This window comes from Ochlerotatus camptorhynchus, unplaced genomic scaffold (assembly GCF_037179485.1).
Source record: "Ochlerotatus camptorhynchus isolate MF236.1 unplaced genomic scaffold, CSIRO-AGI_Acam_v1.1 ptg000084l, whole genome shotgun sequence".
Taxonomy (NCBI): Eukaryota; Metazoa; Arthropoda; class Insecta; order Diptera; family Culicidae; genus Ochlerotatus; species Ochlerotatus camptorhynchus.
In genome coordinates this window covers 2406395-2424537 of record NW_027040574.1, presented here as the reverse complement: position 1 = coordinate 2424537, position 18143 = coordinate 2406395, and the positions used below count along the sequence as shown (strand labels likewise).

At 44.6% G+C, this 18143-nt stretch overlaps 2 protein-coding genes across 7 annotated transcripts in view; one reads left to right on the top strand and one right to left on the bottom strand.

Annotated features, from left to right (window-relative positions):
* mbc (myoblast city) overlaps nucleotides 1–4306 on the bottom strand; it is a 130608-nt gene extending 126302 nt beyond the window's left edge. For all 6 annotated transcript variants that reach the window (XM_065218178.1, XM_065218179.1, XM_065218180.1 and 3 more), the window contains exon 1: nucleotides 3687–4306. In XM_065218178.1, the coding sequence (XP_065074250.1) occupies nucleotides 3687–3732 (46 nt within the window). In that variant the 5' untranslated portion in view covers nucleotides 3733–4306. The remainder of the gene's footprint in view (nucleotides 1–3686) is intronic.
* Nucleotides 4307–10913: 6607 nt separating this feature from the next.
* On the top strand, nucleotides 10914–17858 carry Nup98-96 (nuclear pore complex protein Nup98-96). Its single transcript, XM_065218173.1, has 5 exons — nucleotides 10914–11059; nucleotides 11207–11591; nucleotides 11679–16625; nucleotides 16959–17071; nucleotides 17132–17858. The coding sequence occupies exons 2-5, from the start codon at nucleotides 11312–11314 to the stop codon at nucleotides 17450–17452; spliced, it is 5661 nt and encodes a 1886-aa protein (XP_065074245.1). The 5' UTR covers nucleotides 10914–11059; nucleotides 11207–11311; the 3' UTR covers nucleotides 17453–17858.
* Nucleotides 17859–18143: the final 285 nt, after the last annotated feature.

Below are 18143 nucleotides of genomic sequence, written 5' to 3'. Positions count from 1 at the left end.
TGGATACATTGTGTTTCAGAGCGAGTTCGCTTTGAGAATAGCTCGAGAACGGTTGTGTGTTTTAGCTCCGCTGCGTGCTTATATTTTATTTTTATTTATGCTTTGTGCTGCCGTGGAGTTTTTTGGTGCTCGCCTTTGAATAGTTTTGTGTCCCGGGCGCGATAATTTTATTTGGAATGGTTTGTGCTGATGTTTTCCTCCTGTTGCTTAGGTGCCCGGTGTGCTCTCGCTTCCCTTTGTTGCCGGTGTGACATGACGGCGCTGATCTATTGTTAGGTTTTTGCGATGTACATTGCTTTTGTCCACAGAGCGATTTGGAAAAGATAAGTGATAGGGGAAATGGCTCTAATGTTGGCCTAGATTGAGGCCCATCGCTAAAAATCTGCTAGTTATCAATTTTATCTAGATGAACGCGTTATTGGGACGTTACTAAGGGATATTTTTGGTTGCTATTGAAAATTTAGTCGATTGCTGAATTTATGTATGGGCCCAAATTAGGGACACTTAGGCCGACATAACATTCATTTCCCCTATTTTACTCAGTTTGAGTATAAACTGAATTATTTTTTTTCCAGGTATTCACGCCGATTTTTGAGGAAAATCAAGGAGAATTTTACTCAGCCTAAAAGTATACTCATAGATTTAAAAGACGTACAATTTTCGTCACATTCAAGAACAATTATGAAAAAAATCGAGTAAAATTTAACTAACTACGATTTTGAGTGAAATTTTACTAAATTTTGAGTTAGTCTCATTGACGGCGTTTAACGATATGAAAACAGCGTCATCCCAAAACGAACTGAAAGAAAACTTACAGGTACACTTTTTCTATAACTTCGCTATCGGCTCATTTCTCCTTGTTCTCTCGACAGTCATAGCGTGCAATTACGTGATTACGGTCAAAAAGTTTGACCAATTTTCAATAGTTTACCAATGACAAACTAGTACAATATTTACACCAAACGAATCTTGCATCAAATCTGAAGCATATGGTGCGATAAGGATTGAAATCCATTCATAAATGGCCAAGTAATAAGCGTTTAAAATCTGACACTATTTCGTCACACTTTTTTTTTGCACCCAGTATATTCCACAAAGACGTAGTCCAACCTGTGAATCATTTTTCATATATCAAATTCATCCTTCCTTTAAATATGAGCAGTTACATTACATTGCAGTGAATTTGATGAAAGTATTGAGATTATTTTTTTTAATTTGAGAAAACAATCAAACCACATTTTTCACGGTCCACTCCGGTCCCTCATCAGCAGTATGCATAAAGTTAACTGACCACCTGACGAGTTCCTTCCCCCTTCTGGCAATGATTATGCAAACCAAGCCATCCGAAAACAACCTCCAGTGCTGTTCATTATCTATCCACATCGGCGTGCAGCATGGGAAAGCAAAAATTTGCATGATGCAAGTCGCTATTTTGCTGCCCCTACTTCCCATGCCTTACATTTTATTACACACCTACACCTGCTCAAGACGATTTTACCCAAGGCAGCGTCCGTCCCTCATAATGCCAAATCATCACAGACGAATAAGCATCTGACGCTCGTGGTTGATGGCTGAAGGTGAAGAAACCTTCTGCCTCAAGTATCTAAACAATCGCACCGGAGTAACGTCAACAACAATGTAGATTGTTGCTAGGCATTAGAAATCAAAACAAAACCCAGCCAAGTGAGCTGAAACTTCGGATGCAAACCGGTCACGCATGCTTTTTAAAGGTGAAATAAATGAAAACCAACCATCCAAGTAGGCAGGTAGTTAGTCGAAATCAAGTCCAAGGTGGAAGGAACTCATAAATCACGGATAGCTGCCTCTCTGGTAGTGCAGCTCAGCGGATGATTGAGTAAATTTTCGGAGCTCACTTCGGCGAATCGAACTACGTAATCTAAATAGTAACGTCGTCGTCGTCTTCGTCGTCGTCCTACCACAGGAGGTATTTGGAGCGCAAGTTAGCAGTTGACCGTACCGCGAAACGAAAATTGCAACAACAATGGGGTGGCGGCTGCCGTAAGCGAAAATAATGTTTACTGGGGAAAGAAGAAGCCGAAAAAATAACAACATGGTCGGGCGGTCCGACGGTCGCTGGTGAGTTGCGGATGGTATATGGGAAAGCAATTATCACACTGCGGGAATGTTAAATGGCGTGCCTTTAGGGGGCTCCGATGCCGCTTTTGGCGATTGCTTAGGATTTGCAAACCCGTGCTGGTCGGTTAAGCTGTGGAATTTGCTCCAGGGTAAGTATTTGGAGCAGGAAAATGACACCACCGTCGTGACTTTCAATTTCGCCACAGTAAATCCATTGTGAGTTTGTGCCCTCCGCACTATGAACAGTAGTATCATGATCTTAGATGTTTTACCAGATGAAAGGAGGATGTTCGATTCGCTTCAATTCATGCTTAGTAAGAACTCTCAAGACTTGTCCTCCGAAGCCTTCTGGACCTTGTCCTTAATTCTTCAAGAGAAATCATGGGGGGTTGACAATCATGCACGGTCCATACAAATTTAATTTTTTTTTTGTATGGACAATTGTCTACGCAGGGTGAGGGGGGGGGGGGGGGGTTAAGAATCCAAAAAACGGTCTACGTAGTTAATGAACAGCCTCTTAGTATGACGCGCTTGACATAGATGGCCCACACCGACTCACGAAGAGCTACTGATTCCGATCAATAGCTGTGCGGCTTCTTCCTCGTTTTATGGATGCTCATGTCGGCTGCAGCTCGCTGCTTGCAGGCAGCCTTTCGTTGTGTACTGGAGAACACCACCCCTCACCACGCGGTGATTGAATAAACACCGTTTGATCAGACCGGATGGAATTCAACTTTGAAATCTGTGTTAGGGAAATCGCTTTTCGCAGGCAATCGATGATAATTTTAATTATCATTGCAACAATTGCACATTCATAAAATTTTCAATGGTGACATTTTGAAAAATGATAAAGTCTTTAATTTGGATGCGTAGGAATATTTCTGATCGATTGGTGTTAAAATTATTGAAATTGGTCCAGGGGCAGCTGAGTTATCAACGTTCAAAATCTTTCATAATTTTGTTACATGTTCCATTTTCGGTTTTCACAAAGTGTACCACCATATAGAACTCACAGACGTAGTCCTACGTAAAAAAAACATTGTGTTGAAGAAAATATAATGCATTCTTGTCCACCCCTTCGTTTGAAAATCTTTTGCAGTACATAATAATGTATAATTCACCAGTTGCTGTTCACAAAACTGGAATCCCTTTTTTTTTAAATAATTCGCTTACCGATCACTGATGAATGATTAGGTACATTTTTATTGCATTCAAAATTGCCGATCTCTTGTTCAATTTCCACCCATACCGAGATTTCCATTACTAAAATAAACAGCATAAAAATGTCACACACATCGCCGCCGTTCGTGTTGTTGTTTCACCATTTATTTTTATGCCCTCTTTCATTTCCACTCATTCGTCACCATAAAAAACACTGCATGCTTTTGCTTTTGCTTTCTGCTGCTGCTGCGATTAACCTTTTCCTTCGGTTTCTTCTTTCTCCTCGCCACATACTTTGCGTATCGAAGCTGAGCTTTTTCTTCTCTCCACTGTGCATTCTTCATCCCATCCATCATCGTAGCCACCGTGAAAAATTAAATCCCTTTTTTTCTAAAATAAAAAAAAAAAAACCCCATCGAGATTCTTACCGATTGCGAGCATTTTCGCTTCACCAACACTTTTCCACACGGTCATTTTCTTCTTTCCGCAGGATTCTGCCTCTTACGGATTGAGAAAATTTTCCTTATCACTACCGGGCGGTGACAACCGAAAGCAAAATGATTAGTCGTTTGATTTTTTTCGATAATGCTAATTTCACCGCTTTTCTCGATCACATTTTGACGATGTTCTTCTGACGATTGCTGCTGCTGCTAATGTTCTTCTTTCCGTTTTTTTTTTTTATTTGCACACAAAACACAACAGCGCACACACACACACACACTCACAAATCCACGGACACGATTGTGTGCTGCTGCTGTTGATGATTGAAAACGAAACGGGCCCTCTTTCGCGGTGGGGGCCGCTTGCCGCCGTCGTCGCGCGATTGAGCAAACTATACGGTATTGGACGATGCGGGGGAGTGAGTACGCGCACCGCTACCTCTCCCACTACCACTACCACTGCCGCAGAACAGTACACACTGCACAAACCTCACACAAGCAGTACGAGAAGGAAGGCAGTACGAGAAGGGATTGAACAACAGAAAAAAAAAAATATTTCTGGCCAGCGCGACGAGCAACAGCAAAGAAAAATTCACGTCCGAACAGCACCAAAGCAACACATTGAATGTTTACAATCGGCTGAACGACTCCGTAGTCCGATGCGAGATCGGAGCTTTTGCTTGCATCGTACCGAGTTCCTTCGTTGTGTCGGTCGGCTCTGGGAGTAGAAACTTTGGTCAGCGTGAAGACTGGCGCAAAATTTGAACGAAGACAGAGGATTATGCAAAGGAGATTGGGCAAATCTGGTCCATCGATGTAAATAAATCTCATTGGATCGAGAATTTGATATAGTGTCGAGACATGTCGGACACAACAATCCGAACATCTTCTTAATAGAGAACTTTGAGAAGTTGCTCGACCGAAATCCTCAAATTCGATTCATGAATTTGTACTTCGAATTAGCATTGGGCAAGAATCGATCTTAGTGAATTGATTTTTTTTTTTTAAATAATCGATTCACCGATTTAAACAATCATTTTGAATCGATCAAAAGATCGATTACTGTTTCAAAATGGTACAAAAATGTTTCAAATATGACATTTGACTTATAATGGTCATTTAGTGCGATGATTGATATCATTTATAAATAAATTGTGTAGTGAGTGTAACATTTATACAGTCTATCTCAAAATTGATCGTACAACCTAGAGGACAATTTTTTGAAGCATGGTGAATGGATAAATATTGACGTTGGATAACGTCTTTCGGCAACATACGGGGGTACAAAATTGAAAACAGTCATTTTGGATGCGTTACGAAAAATTAAAAGATTTTTAACGATAATAACTCAACCGTCTCTCGATAGATTTACGAGATAATGGCATCAATCGATTGGAAATATTTCTAGAAATTTGCTGAATGTTTCAAAACTATTGATTTCATTCTGTAAACTATTGAAAAATGGTTAAAAGTAAACCATTGTCTAAAGATGGTGAAAATCGATTGATTGCTGCTCTTAAAGCCGTTTTTCTAAAATTTAACATACACTGTACTTGATGAGAATTTAGTAAATTACTATTTTGATTTCATTTGACATGCGGATGTTTTTGCTCATGATACTTGATTGGGTGAGTGATTTAACAGGCTGTAATATGCGATTTAAAAAACGAAAGATTAAAAAATGAAACAAAACGATTAGATGGTCGGAGTGTAAAAGCAGGTAAGCACCTTAGATATCCCAAAACTCATCCGAGAGGGATACAAAGAAATCTAATTGAGCCATGCGTTTTGCATTGACCCGATATCGATTCTGTGAGATTTCACCAGTTTTAGAGAATAGCCTCTCTGACGGAACACTTGTTACCATTCTTGATAAATAGTCCCGAGCAATGGGGTATACACTAGGGTATACATGAAGATATTCACTACGAATTTTCTCCCATGCTTGAAAAGGATCGACAGAACGTGAGAAAACAGGCTGAAGCAAGAAATTTTGTAATTCTGCCGTTATGACCCCAAGGCGATCCGATTCTTACATAGAGGACTGATGAACCTGAAATATGCCATAAGAAGTGAATATTTCTACTGAACTGTCACACTGGCTGTTTGCAGAATCCATGTTCAAGGCAAGTGATGTGCAAAGGTCAAGAAAAAAAAAATCAATATTAAATTGCAAATGCAAATGCGCTGAACACTGTTTTTGGATCAAAACAAAAATCGAATAAAATTGATCGATCCAGTCGATATTTGACGTGTTTGAAATCGATTAAAAAAATCGATAAATCGATCCAAAATAATCCATCTTTTGTATTTCGATCCAAGATCGCCCCTTGCTACTTCGAATACATTACGCTGGAGGTTGGGCCCGAGGTTGGGCCGTTCAATCGTGCTTGCTTCTACAGTTCCTCTGTACATTTTGATCTGACCATGAAGCAAGAAATCCATGGAATACCAGATCCCCATCGTTCAATGGTTGTTCCCTCAATTTTCGCTGGCAAGTATCGCCACGTCAGTCAAGAGAAGAAATTTTTCACAGATGGGTCAACCATAAATGCGTTCACTGGTTTTGGAGTATTCAATGTATTTCATAGCGCCTCCTATAAACCTCTGAACCCCTGCTCAGTTTACGTTGCAGAGCTAGCTGCTATATCATACGCGTTAGAGCAAATTGTCTCACTTCCCCCTGACCATTATTTCATTTACACGGACAACCTAAGCTCCCTTTATGCTATCCAGCTTTCATGCTCGGTAATGGCAGCCTAGTTTGTATGAATAAATGCATCCTTCACTGTGGTTTTTGACACTAACTGCAGGGCGTATGTTGTTCCATTTTCTCGGAGAGATAGTCTCAAAGACCACAGTGAAGGATACATCTATTCATACAAACAGGCTGCCATTACCGAGCATGGAAAGCTGGATTCGTTCAATCGCGTTGACGAGAACTCTTTACTCCTATGGAGAAATCTCACATGTAACTGTCTGTCTATGTGTGAAACATGGCGGACTTTTTCTATTTCTCTCATTCCAACGCAAAACCCCATAAGTAACTGTCCAAATTTTGTGTGAAGAAACGTCACTTCGGGACTGGTGTCAAGGCGAATGAGGCCGATGAAGCACTCTACCCTGAGTGCTGTATCTATTTGCTCCTACACTATCACCATGGTTTGGGCCCCTTATCATTGCTCTATTCCGGGTAACGAGAAAGCGGACTCGTTGGCTAAGGTGGGCGCTATGGAAGGCAAAATGTTTGAGCGACAAATCGTCTTTAATTATTTTTTCTCAATTGCTCGTCAGAAAGTCCTTACCAACTGGCAACAAAAGTGGAATTATGGTGATTTGGGAAGATGGCTGCATTCTATTCTCCCACAAGTGTCGAACAAACCATGGTCCAATCACTTTTCGTTTCGACTCACATCTCTATCGGATTGGACTCTCAGATAGCAATATATGTGGCTGTGACGAGGGGTGCGACACATCTAAATCTCGATTTTAAATGGTCGAAAAATCTCACACTAGCGAATCAATCTACGAAAAATCTTTTTTCATCTCTTGCATCTAAGCCCATCTACTCGCATCGCTCTTCACCTTTTTGCAGGAAATCTTCAAAATCATAATCAATCGTGTTATCTATGTGTTATGTTATGTATATCTATTAAGCGCGAGTGCATCTCATAACAGCAAAGCATAACATTTCCTGCATCTTAGATAGAGTCGCCCCCCTCGGGCTGTGATGATGGTTACCACGACATCGAGCATGCAGTTTGGTCATGCAGTACTTTATACTGTGTTGCCAGGTTTGAGTTGAGTGAATCTCTTAAGGGCCTAACAGCTTTTGTAAACAATAGCTTCTATCGATGATTTCTAGAAATTCAAGGCTCGCCCACGCAAACCAACATTCTCATCGGGTAGGGAAAGACTTCCCCTATCTGATGGTTATATTCGTCTGCGTGGGCGTGCCTTGAGTTCCTAGAAATCATCGATTGAGGTCATTGTTTACAAAAGCTGCTACGCCCTAATTCCAGCTCTATCTAGAATTGTTCAAACACTCGCTAACGTAAATATTCTGAATAATGATGCCAGCTGTCACAAAGATAATTGCTCTTCAGCTCTCACCAGTGCAAATCATCTGCCCAACGCGTTTTCTTAAAAATTTCGACAGATTTTTGTTTTGCTTAAGTCGTTCTGAACTATACTCTTACAGTTGCAGTATACATTTTTGGACCAGAAAGCTGTTTAAAATCAGCTTTCACAAAGAAAGATATGAATTTAACGAATGCGTGAATGCTGGTTCGCTTGTTTGGTAGCCATCTCAAAACTGAATGCAAAATTCCAAAACCAAAAATGGCAAGAGATTTTTAGACACCCATCTTCGAAAATCCACGTTTGTTATTTTTTAAAGTGCACGCTAAACATAAATTTACTAATTTGAGTTGATTACTTTTTGAATGTTCTACCCTTTATTAATCGGCTTACTTCGTTTACCCCCTTCTCATATTAGCATATTAGCAATGGTAGCTGGTAGAGGAAACATTCCTCTTCCTGTTGATGTTATTAATTTTCATGAGTGAGCTTTTATCAATGAGAAATTTATGGCTAAATCCATTGTTTACATCGGCTTTTGAAACGATGTGAATTCCAGAATTTGTCCAGGAAACAGCTCGAACGATGCTGGGAAAGCTTCCAGAGAGGGCTTTCGTCGCCAGCGCCAGTGAATTTTCATCTGCTTCTCTATGCCGACTGGTTTCTGCTGCTGCTGATGTTACTGTTTTGGGCAGAATCCTTCCGTTTGGAGTTAACTAACGACCAAAAACTTCCGTGCGTTCTCACGTGACGATGTGTCGATTGTAAAGCAAATGATTGTATTTTCGATAGCGATAACTTGCGAAATTGAGCAATCGTTTGTAGTACGCGGTGAGTTTCAGTACCTTCGGAGGGTGGCTGAGCGTTGACACGGGGGTTGTCATTCTGGGACAATGTGGAAAATAGCATCTTCCAGCACACTACTGAAAAATCCACAGCATTATTGACATTATAAATTTCCAATCAATGTCCGCAAGCACGTTGTTGAATCGGCTCGGTCCAGAGAGTAGCACTCAAACCCCATGTAAGTTAAATCCGTCCAAAAGATGGAAGAGCGATCCCGGGAGCTGGAAACCAGCGAGGAAACAGGCAGAAATTTAGCTACCGAAAGTTCAGAATCGCAATCATACTTGTCTGGAGTTGCAGGCCGGAAGCTCCCGATTTGTGTTGTTGTTTTGCTTGACAGCAGCTTTTCGGCTTCGAACCTCCATATTTTCCTGTGATGCGAAAAGTGAGAAAGTAAAAGACAGTGATCTTGCTCACTGATTAATGTGAGTTACTCGAGGTGCATCAAAACCAACTCTGTAACTGCTTAGAAGCTGTCTTCCCCATTGGAAAAAACAGGTCGTTAGGTATAGTTTTTACGCTTCTGTCAAATTTTTTACATGTGACGATTGGTAACCCCATAGAAGTAAGGTGTCGTATGTAGTAACATTCAGCTATGTTTTGATCGATTGATTGATGAAAAATTAAACAGCAATGAGGTAGCGTACCTAAATTTGGCCTATCCAGTATTTTACGACCGATCATGGCCGCCACAATCTGGTTGAGTGTCTGGTAGGGAACATATGATTTGAAGTTTGGCTTGTGTCGTTTGACCTGTGAACGGTAAAATTTGATCGTTTACACGTCAAACAACATAACCCAAACATCAAATCGAATGTTCTCTACCAGAAACTCAGTCAGATTGTGGTGGCCACAGCGCTCGTAAAATGCTGGATAGGTAGAATATTCGATGTAGCGTCTGGTAGCTTTAAATTACTGGGGAGGGGAGGGTTACTCTATCTATTTATTGTGGCTAACTGTGCACACGCCTAGTAGGTAGAAAGAAGATCGATGTGAATTCTGAAGATTTTCTGCAAAAATATAATGCGCAATGCAAGAAGATGCTAGAAATTAAAGAAGATTTTTCGAAGATTGATTCTTTAGTGTGAGATATTTTGTGCATCTAGAATTGAGATTTAGATGTGTCAATCCCCCTCGTCCAAATCTCAGTTTGTTTAAATTAACAAATGTTGTTACAAACGGCCTATTCAAAAAGCACTCCAGAATATTTCAAGCTGAACAATGTATAATTTTAAAGAGAAATTCAAATCGGAGCAATGTATAAATGTAGCATAACCATAAAATGAATAAATTGTAATCTATCAATGTTTAGTTATATTTTTGAGTGTATAGCAATGTACTGAATACACAGAAAAAAAAAGTTGTTGAATATTACATCCAAACAGCTGAAAGAGGTAATTCCGCTGGTGGTGTAATATTACGTTGTACGATGTATACCGATTTTGCGAACAAAACTACATCCATTGATGTAATATTGTATCTGCTTTTTTGCTATTACATCATTATTTCATACATCAGCTTGAATTACGTTGATCAATATTACATTTTTTTTTGCTGTGTATGTAGTTTATTTCATCGATTTGTGTGCTGAAATTAGCTGTGAATTTCTTAACATGGCCGTGAGCATTAGAAATACTCAAAGGGAGAGATGGGCGGAGAGAATGTTTTGAGCCAAATGAACTGTCATAATCTGAGCCAATCGAACATTCCAATTTGAATTTTTCTGATTCTTACTAGAATAAATTTGAGAGTATTGCAATTGAACAGAAATTCAATCACCTTTATGTTTTGTGTGCTTCTCAAATTCAACTAGTTTTTGGAATCAAAAACAATATTTTAACTCTATTGATTAATTGATCTTCGCCGGTTAACGAATGGCACCAAGAAATGTGCAAAATATTACGATGCAATCAATTATTATTTTGCACCTAAATCGAATCAAAAATACAAGTCATTTGAAATGCTAGCTTCTAGCAAGGGTTGCAAGATAATTCAGGAACAAATCCCTGCTGCCGAAATGTATTTTGTATTCTCCGCCTATCTCTCCCTCTGAGTATTTCTAGTCGTGAGCATGTAAGCGAAAGTCGACGAAGAGAATCTGTCAATGTTACTTAGGACCTAATGCATTGTTCAGCTTAATTGTGCACCTTTCAGTATTCATATACCTTGGTAGCCAACGAAGCTGTCAAAACACAACGAAGACTTTCCCCTCGGTAGCATAAAAAGCGATCTCCTCTTCGGCAACATTAACCGAGCACTTTCCAATCAATCGCCATAGTCATTCTTAAATCAACGTGAAAAGTGTTTGCTCTGCAATGAGCGCATAAAAATCGTGAAAAATACCGTGAAATATCGAGTGATTCCGTGCAAAACCAGTGACATTCGGTTCCCCGCACCGCCGTGCGCTGTAGTAAGGTGGAGTTTTCCAAATTTAGGTGAGAATTACAGGCGAAAAAGCGGTGGAAAAAAGTGATCGAATTCTTCCTCTTGTTCCTCTTGCTCGTTTGTGAGTTTTTTTTTTCGACAGTGTCGAGGTTATGTTCGCGCGTTTTCATTATTATTGTTTTTCTTCTGCTTGACAGACGAACGGAGCTGAAAAAGTCATAACAAAAGTGAAATCGATTTCTGGTGGTTGAAAAATTTCGATAGATTTTTTTTGCTTGTGGAACGAAATTGATTGAGTGAAGATGTTTGGCCCAAAGCCGGTAGGATTTGGCCAAACGAGCACGGCCGGCGGGTTTGGTACGTTCGGTAACAATACGGCTACGGCTAGCCCTTTCGGGCAGACCAATACCTTCGGGAAGCCAGCGACGGCGGGAGCCTTTGGGACTACGCCCGCCTTCGGACAGCAAGCGACCCCTTCGCTATTTGGACAAACGCAACCAGCGGGAGGATTGTTCGGAGCCAATACGACCGCAGCACCGGCTTTCGGAGCCCCGGCCACCACCCAGCAGTCTGGGTTCGGAGGTGTGTAACGCATGACGTCATCGACATTCGAGATTGTTAAGACGCAATTGAATCGATTTTTCCATTTTATTTATTTTTTTATTTTAGCCTTTGGTCAGCCGCAGCAACAAACTACTTCTCTGTTCGGAACGCAAAACAACACAGCTCCGAACACGTCACTGTTTGGAAGTAATAATAACAATTCGGCTTTCGGAGCAGCGAAACCGGCTGGATTCGGAGGGTTTGGCCAACCAGCGGCACAGACTTCTCTTTTCGGCCAGGCAACCACCAGTCAAACTACGACGGGTGGATTTTTTGGTCAGACTGCGCAAAGTGGAGGGTTGTTTGGAGCCCAGAAGGCCGCATTTGGAGGCGTAGCTGCTCCGATTGGTGGTGCCAATGGAACGGCGGTGGTCAAATACCAGCAAACGGCCTCGACGGACACGCTGATGAAAAATGGCCAAAACTCCACGGTCCAAACCAAGCAGCATTGCATCACTTTCATGAAGGAGTATGAGAACAAATCCGTGGAAGAGTTGCGTGTGGAGGATTATGGCGCCAATCGGAAAGGTCCACAAGCGGGTGCGGCCGGAGGATTTTTCGGGGCTACACCAGCTGCTACGCCCTTCGGAGCACAGGCTTCTCAGCCTCAGTCTCTGTTTGGACAGACAACAACGTCCCAACCGAGCGCGAGTCTGTTCGGAAGCACGACCAATACATTCGGACAGTCTACGGCCCCGGCTTTCGGATCGGCTCAAGCCACAACGTTTGGTAAACCGTTTGGAACCACTGCCACCACTACTAGCTTTGGTTTCGGACAGACCAACACAAGCACGTTAGGAGGTTTAGGAGCGAACAAAGCGGCGTTCGGATCACCCACTACCGGGATGTTTGGACAGACGGCTGCCCCGGCGACGAATACCTTCGGACAGTCCACTTTTGGAGGGTTCGGTACTCAGAGTCAGGCTCAACCTGCGGGAAGTCTATTCTCAGGTGCTACAGCCAGTACGGCTGGACCTAGCGCATTTGGAGGTCTAGGAAATCAAACAACGCAAGCAGGGTTTGGTTTCGGATCGAACACGGCAACGAATACCGCAGGAGGGAGTCTGTTTGGTGCCAAGCCAGCAAACACATTCGGAACGATGCAAAGCCCCTTTGGACAGGCCCCAGCTTCGACGGCACCGTCTTTTGGTGGTTTTGGCACCAACACCAACGCCGGAGGATCACTGTTTGGAAGCACTTTCAACAAACCGGCAGCTCCTTCTTTTGGCCTGAACACGACCACTTCGACGGGAGCCTTCGGAGGTGGTCTAAACTTCGGCGCCGGTTCGGGATCCCTTTTTGGAAACACGGCTAACAAGCCGGGCGGTCTTGGAACCGGAACCGGTCTCTTCGGCAATACGTCCGCCATGGGAACGGGAGCGGGTGCATTCGGAAATCTCGGCACCGGAGGTTTCGGGGCCGGATTAGGAACAAATACAGGCATCGGAATGTCCGGACAACCCGCTCAAGCCGCAGTCCCGATCCACCAACAAATCCTCGCCATGGTCACTTCCCCGTACGGCGATAATCCAATTTTCAAAGGCATCAAACCTCTGACCGGAGCTACTGCAGACTCCCTGAAACCGACCAACCCATCGGCCCAGAAAGCCATCCTTGAAGGCGCCAATCAACAGTTCAAAGTTTCCCCGAAGGTCGCCGGAAACGGAGTCCGGGTCAAACCCTTAGGAGCTGCAGCCCTATCGAAGAAATCCCTCTTCGAAGGACTCGAAGAGTACGACAGCACCCTCGAAGAATCGTTCTCGTTGAAACCGAACGCAAAACGGCTAATCATAAAGCCGAAAACGTCCACTCCGACAATCACGATCCAAGTTCGAACATCCCTAGTCGGAACAGGAGCAGGAAACGATTCCACCGCCAAGAACGATGGGACATCCAAAGAATCCTTCCGTAACCAGATCCCAGTCGATCCGGTAGATATGCAACCAGGTTCCAGCAGCCAGGACACGAGTCGCCGCGTCTCGTGGCTTCAATCGAACGCCCTGGACAAAGTCCGCCAAAGCAACCGGCTCTCGGAATCGCTTATGGACACCACCATCAAAGAATTCGCACCATCAACCGCTCAATCCGCCTCGGCTTCTTCGTTGGCCAGGGATACATCCGTCGATTCCGGATCGTCACCGTCAAGCGGTTCTGCCATTGGGGCAACCGGCGGCGGCAAACAGGATGTCACGAGCAGTTCGACGATCAACATGAACGATACACTGCTCTCGTCGACGAATCGGTCCTTCCTGAACGACAGCATGGCCAATGCCACCGGAATGGGCGATATATCGTCCATCAGCATCCAGGAAGAAGTGGAACCGCACCCTACTGGAATCGTGCAGCGGCGTCCGGGTTACTACACCATCCCACCGTTGGACGAGATTTTGCAAGTGATGGACGAGGAAGGTCGATGCGTCGTGCCAAATTTCACCATCGGTCGGAAGGGCTACGGCAACGTGTACTTCGACGGACCGATCGATGTGGCCAACATGAACCTGGACGAAATGGTCCACTTTCGCAACAAGGAGGTGATCATTTATCCGGACGACGATAACAAACCTCCGGTGGGACAGGGACTGAACCGGAAGGCTCAAGTCACGTTGGATCAGGTATGGCCCCACGACAAGGCCTTACACGAACCCATCAAAGATCCACACCGCTTGGCACGGATGGACTACGAAGGCAAGTTGCGGAGGGTGTGCGACAAGCACGATACAAAGTTCCTGGAATACCGGCCGGACACGGGAAGTTGGGTCTTCAAGGTGGATCACTTTTCCAAGTACGGATTGAGCGATAGCGATGACGATGAGGTGCCGGTTGATCCGAAGAAGGCGAAGATGATCGGTGCTGCCGGGGAGGACAAGCTGGGCAAGGAGAAGGGAGCAATCCCTAAGAAGCCACTTCGAGAAAAGGTCGTAGGCCAGGAAGATTTGAACAGCTACTCGATGATGACGAACGAAAGCTTGGCTCCGACTAGCCCAACCGCTGCGTTGGCCCTCGGACTGGGCACCGATTCGCACAAACTGCAGCTGATGAAGGCTTCGTTCTTCGTAGATGACGACTTCGATCGGAGGTCGATCATATCGGACATGACCGACGGAGGAGGGCGAGACAGTCCCGATCAGATGGTTCCCAATAAGCCATATTTCGGACTCGGCAGGACCTTGACGAGCAGTTTGTACTTGAGAACCGAATCTCCCAAAGAGTTGGAAGCAGAGTATATGCAGCTGGATGATTTCACTGCACCTGCGGCGCTTTTCACCACTTCTACCGGCAAGAATTTCCATCAGGAACAGAAGCAGAAACATCACAAGTTGGCTCAATCCACGGAAATCCCACGCCCGATTGGACCGAAATCGTTGCCGTTGGTTTTGAAACCCAAGGTGGAACTGATCCACTCCAACAACATCGTAATTCCGCTGGGAAAATCCGTTCTGGCTCGATTCCTGAACAACAAACTGGACCTGGCCTTCTTCCATGGTCGCAAATTCAAGGCCGGTTGGAGTTTCCCCTCGTCGCTGGTCCAGTTGAACACGGACGAGAACTGCTCCTCGCTGAAAAACGGCGAAGTAGTGCACCTCGGAGATCTGCATCGGTTCTTCGCGGGGCGTTCGCGTAAGGACTTTTCTCCGGCAGCGGTTCAGATGCTTCGGATTCGATCGTCTGCCGAGATTCCGGAATTCCGCAAAACAGTCGAAGATCATCTGAGGATTCAACTCAAGTACGACGTTGCCCGGAAAGTTTCCGGCAGTGATTGTCCGTACTACGTGGCCGGTGGAAAGCATGCTGCCCTCGCGGATCATTTGGAGATGGCCCGCTTGATCGCCACTGGTGGGGACTTTGAAGCGCTGTGCGTCGAGGTTTGGTCCCTCTGTGCTGCCCTGTGGGGAGCTCGCGAAGAGCTGGAAGATGTGGAAGAGAGTGCCCATATGAGTATCATGTTCCGGCGGGATCTATTCTCCGAGTGGATCGAGGAAGTTGTCACGGAATTGACCTCTACGGAAGTGACGGCCACGCTGCAGGGCCAGAAGCAAGACTATCTTGACCAATTGCTCGAATTGGTCTGCACCCACAAAGTCCTGGATGCTTGCGAGTTGGCATTCGAGAACAACGACATAAACCTTTCGATGTTGCTGGCACAGATTTCCGGAGGTCCTACAGTTCGGCAATTGGTTCAACATCAACTAAGTTCCTGGCAGGACGTCGAAGCGGACAAGTTCATCGACTTGCGGAGGTTGAAGTTGTTGATGCTGATCGCCGGAATTCCGCTGCTTTCTTCAACCCATGGACCAATCAACATTTTCGAAGAACTTGGTTGGCTAAAGGCCCTTGCCTTGAATCTTTGGTACCTATGTTCCCCAACGGCTTCCATCACCGATGCCCTGATCAGCTACGAAAAGTCTTTCGAGTCCAGTGAATTCTCCGCACTTCCACCGTCCCCGGCATACACCTCCCGCTTCAAGCTGGACAGCTCCAAACCCATCCGGGACATCCGGTTCCACCTGCTGAAGCTCTTTTCCAAGCGTTCCCACCCGCTGGAATCCCTGCTGAATCCGGCCACCCACACTCCGGACCCCTTGGATTTCCGTCTATCGTGGTTCCTGCTGCAAATTCTTGAAACACTCGGCTATCGGCACTGTTCGGAACTTTCCCGCAGTCAACTGCACGTGTCCTTTGCCAGCCAGCTGGAGAATCACGGCCTCTGGCATTGGTCCATCTACGTGCTGCTACATCTGAACGACCAGTCGCGGCGGGAGTTGGCCATCCAGGATCTGCTCTATCGCTACATCCAACTGTCGTCGGACGAGGACGAGGACTACCTCGAACGGGAGCAGTTCGTCGTCGGTGAGCTCGGCATACCGGAGAAGTGGATCTTCTGGGCCAAGGCCGTGCGGGCCGGATCCCGGTTCGACTACCACCAGCAAGCTCGGTTCCTGCTGAAGGCCAAACAGTGGTCCCAGGCGCACGAGGTCATCATGGAGCACATTGCGGCCGATTGCGTCATCAATGGTGAGTGGATTACAATTTTTTTTTTAAAGGGCGATTTGGTGGGTTTTTTAGATGCCACTTTAAGGACTTCAAAGCAATTTGGAGTCAAGTTTAGGGATTATTTTGGCGTTTCCGAACCAATGTGGGGTTCTCTTGGCAAATTTGGCGTTTTTTAAGTTGTTTTTTGCTTTTAATGAGATTATGGCCAATGGCATTTCGGCTATTTAGCCACACCCGGACACGTTTCGGTTGCATCTGAGGAAGTGTCCGGAATCTGACTTCATGTGATTTGTCTAATCTTATATTTGTACACAGGCTGGCTAAATTCAGGTTTTCGATTTGCTTCCCTTTCAGATGATATCCCCTACCTTAAGACGCTTTTGGGCGAATTCGAAGACATCAAACAAATCTCCAATTGGTCCACCAAGGGTCAAATTCTAAAGGATTTCATCGAGCTGAACGAAAAGGTAAGAATGCATTCGGTATTCCCTCAATATGCTAACTCGCACCATTTTCTCCTCGCACAGTTCGATCTCATCCGGGACGCGATCGACGATGACGTCGCGGAAGCCCGGCTGGAGGAGCTCAAGCCCAAACTGTCCGACCTGTGTTCGGTGATCAAGATGTTCCCCTGCCCGACGCCGAAGCACCGCCTCTGTCAGAGCGAAATCGCCCAACGGTTGGCCTATCTGATACGGTCGTTCTTCGCGCAGGATCCCCGCATCAACAGCTGTGCGCTGATGCGAAGCGCCCTCGAGAAGCTCCCCCTGCCGCAGGAGTACGCCAAGGAAGAGCTCCGGCATATGCTCAGCGCGTTCCTGGTGGAAGACCTGCGGAAGCAGCAGTAAGTTTTAATGCCTATTGTATCACACGACGGAAAGACAAAGACAACTGAGGGCAACTTTAGAAGTGGTCGATACTGCTAAGTTTTCTAGAGCATCCTATTCACTTGTTAAGCAACAAATTATTTGAGAATCTGTTTCTTTATTTGAGAACATACCCACAATTATTGGATCGAAAACGTACACAATACCTAGTTGGAAATAAGATAAAGTTTACTACGCATTGCGAAATGTTATCCGGGTTTTTTTGTTTTGTGTTTTTCAGCTGACCTATAAATACGTCTCTAGATTATAAAGCTAACCTAAAATAGTGGAAGTGTAAAACAATCGTCATGCAAATTGTAGCTGATTTTGAATATATTCAACTACCTATAAGAACTTGGAGTTACTGCTCCAAACTATGCCTATGTAATTTATTTGGATTTCTTAATTGTTTGGGAGTATGATGACCTTCCTTTTTTTCAGAATACCTTAGAATTTTGGATTTCTTCAATCAGAAAGGGAATGTATTCTATGACGGGAATAAAAACATGTGTTTCTTATGCAAGATTCAGGAGCACCGCATGACTTCCCGTCCTAAGCGGAAGGCCTGAAAGCAGCTAGGAGAGCAGCCAAAAGAACGTAGTGCTTGCATAATTTGGTGGCAATAATGACATGGTGGTCGATCAGGGGGCGTTGTAGCTGAATTCAAGCTGAG

Excerpts from the sequence above, each read along its gene's own strand:
- Nup98-96 (XM_065218173.1), top strand. The coding sequence starts at position 11,312 with ATGTTTGGCCCAAAGCCGGTAGGATTTGGCCAAACGAGCACGGCCGGC. Across the intron at positions 16,626-16,958 it reads GGCCGATTGCGTCATCAATG|ATGATATCCCCTACCTTAAG; the intron begins GTGAGTGGATTA and ends CTTCCCTTTCAG. Across the intron at positions 17,072-17,131 it reads TCATCGAGCTGAACGAAAAG|TTCGATCTCATCCGGGACGC; the intron begins GTAAGAATGCAT and ends CTCCTCGCACAG.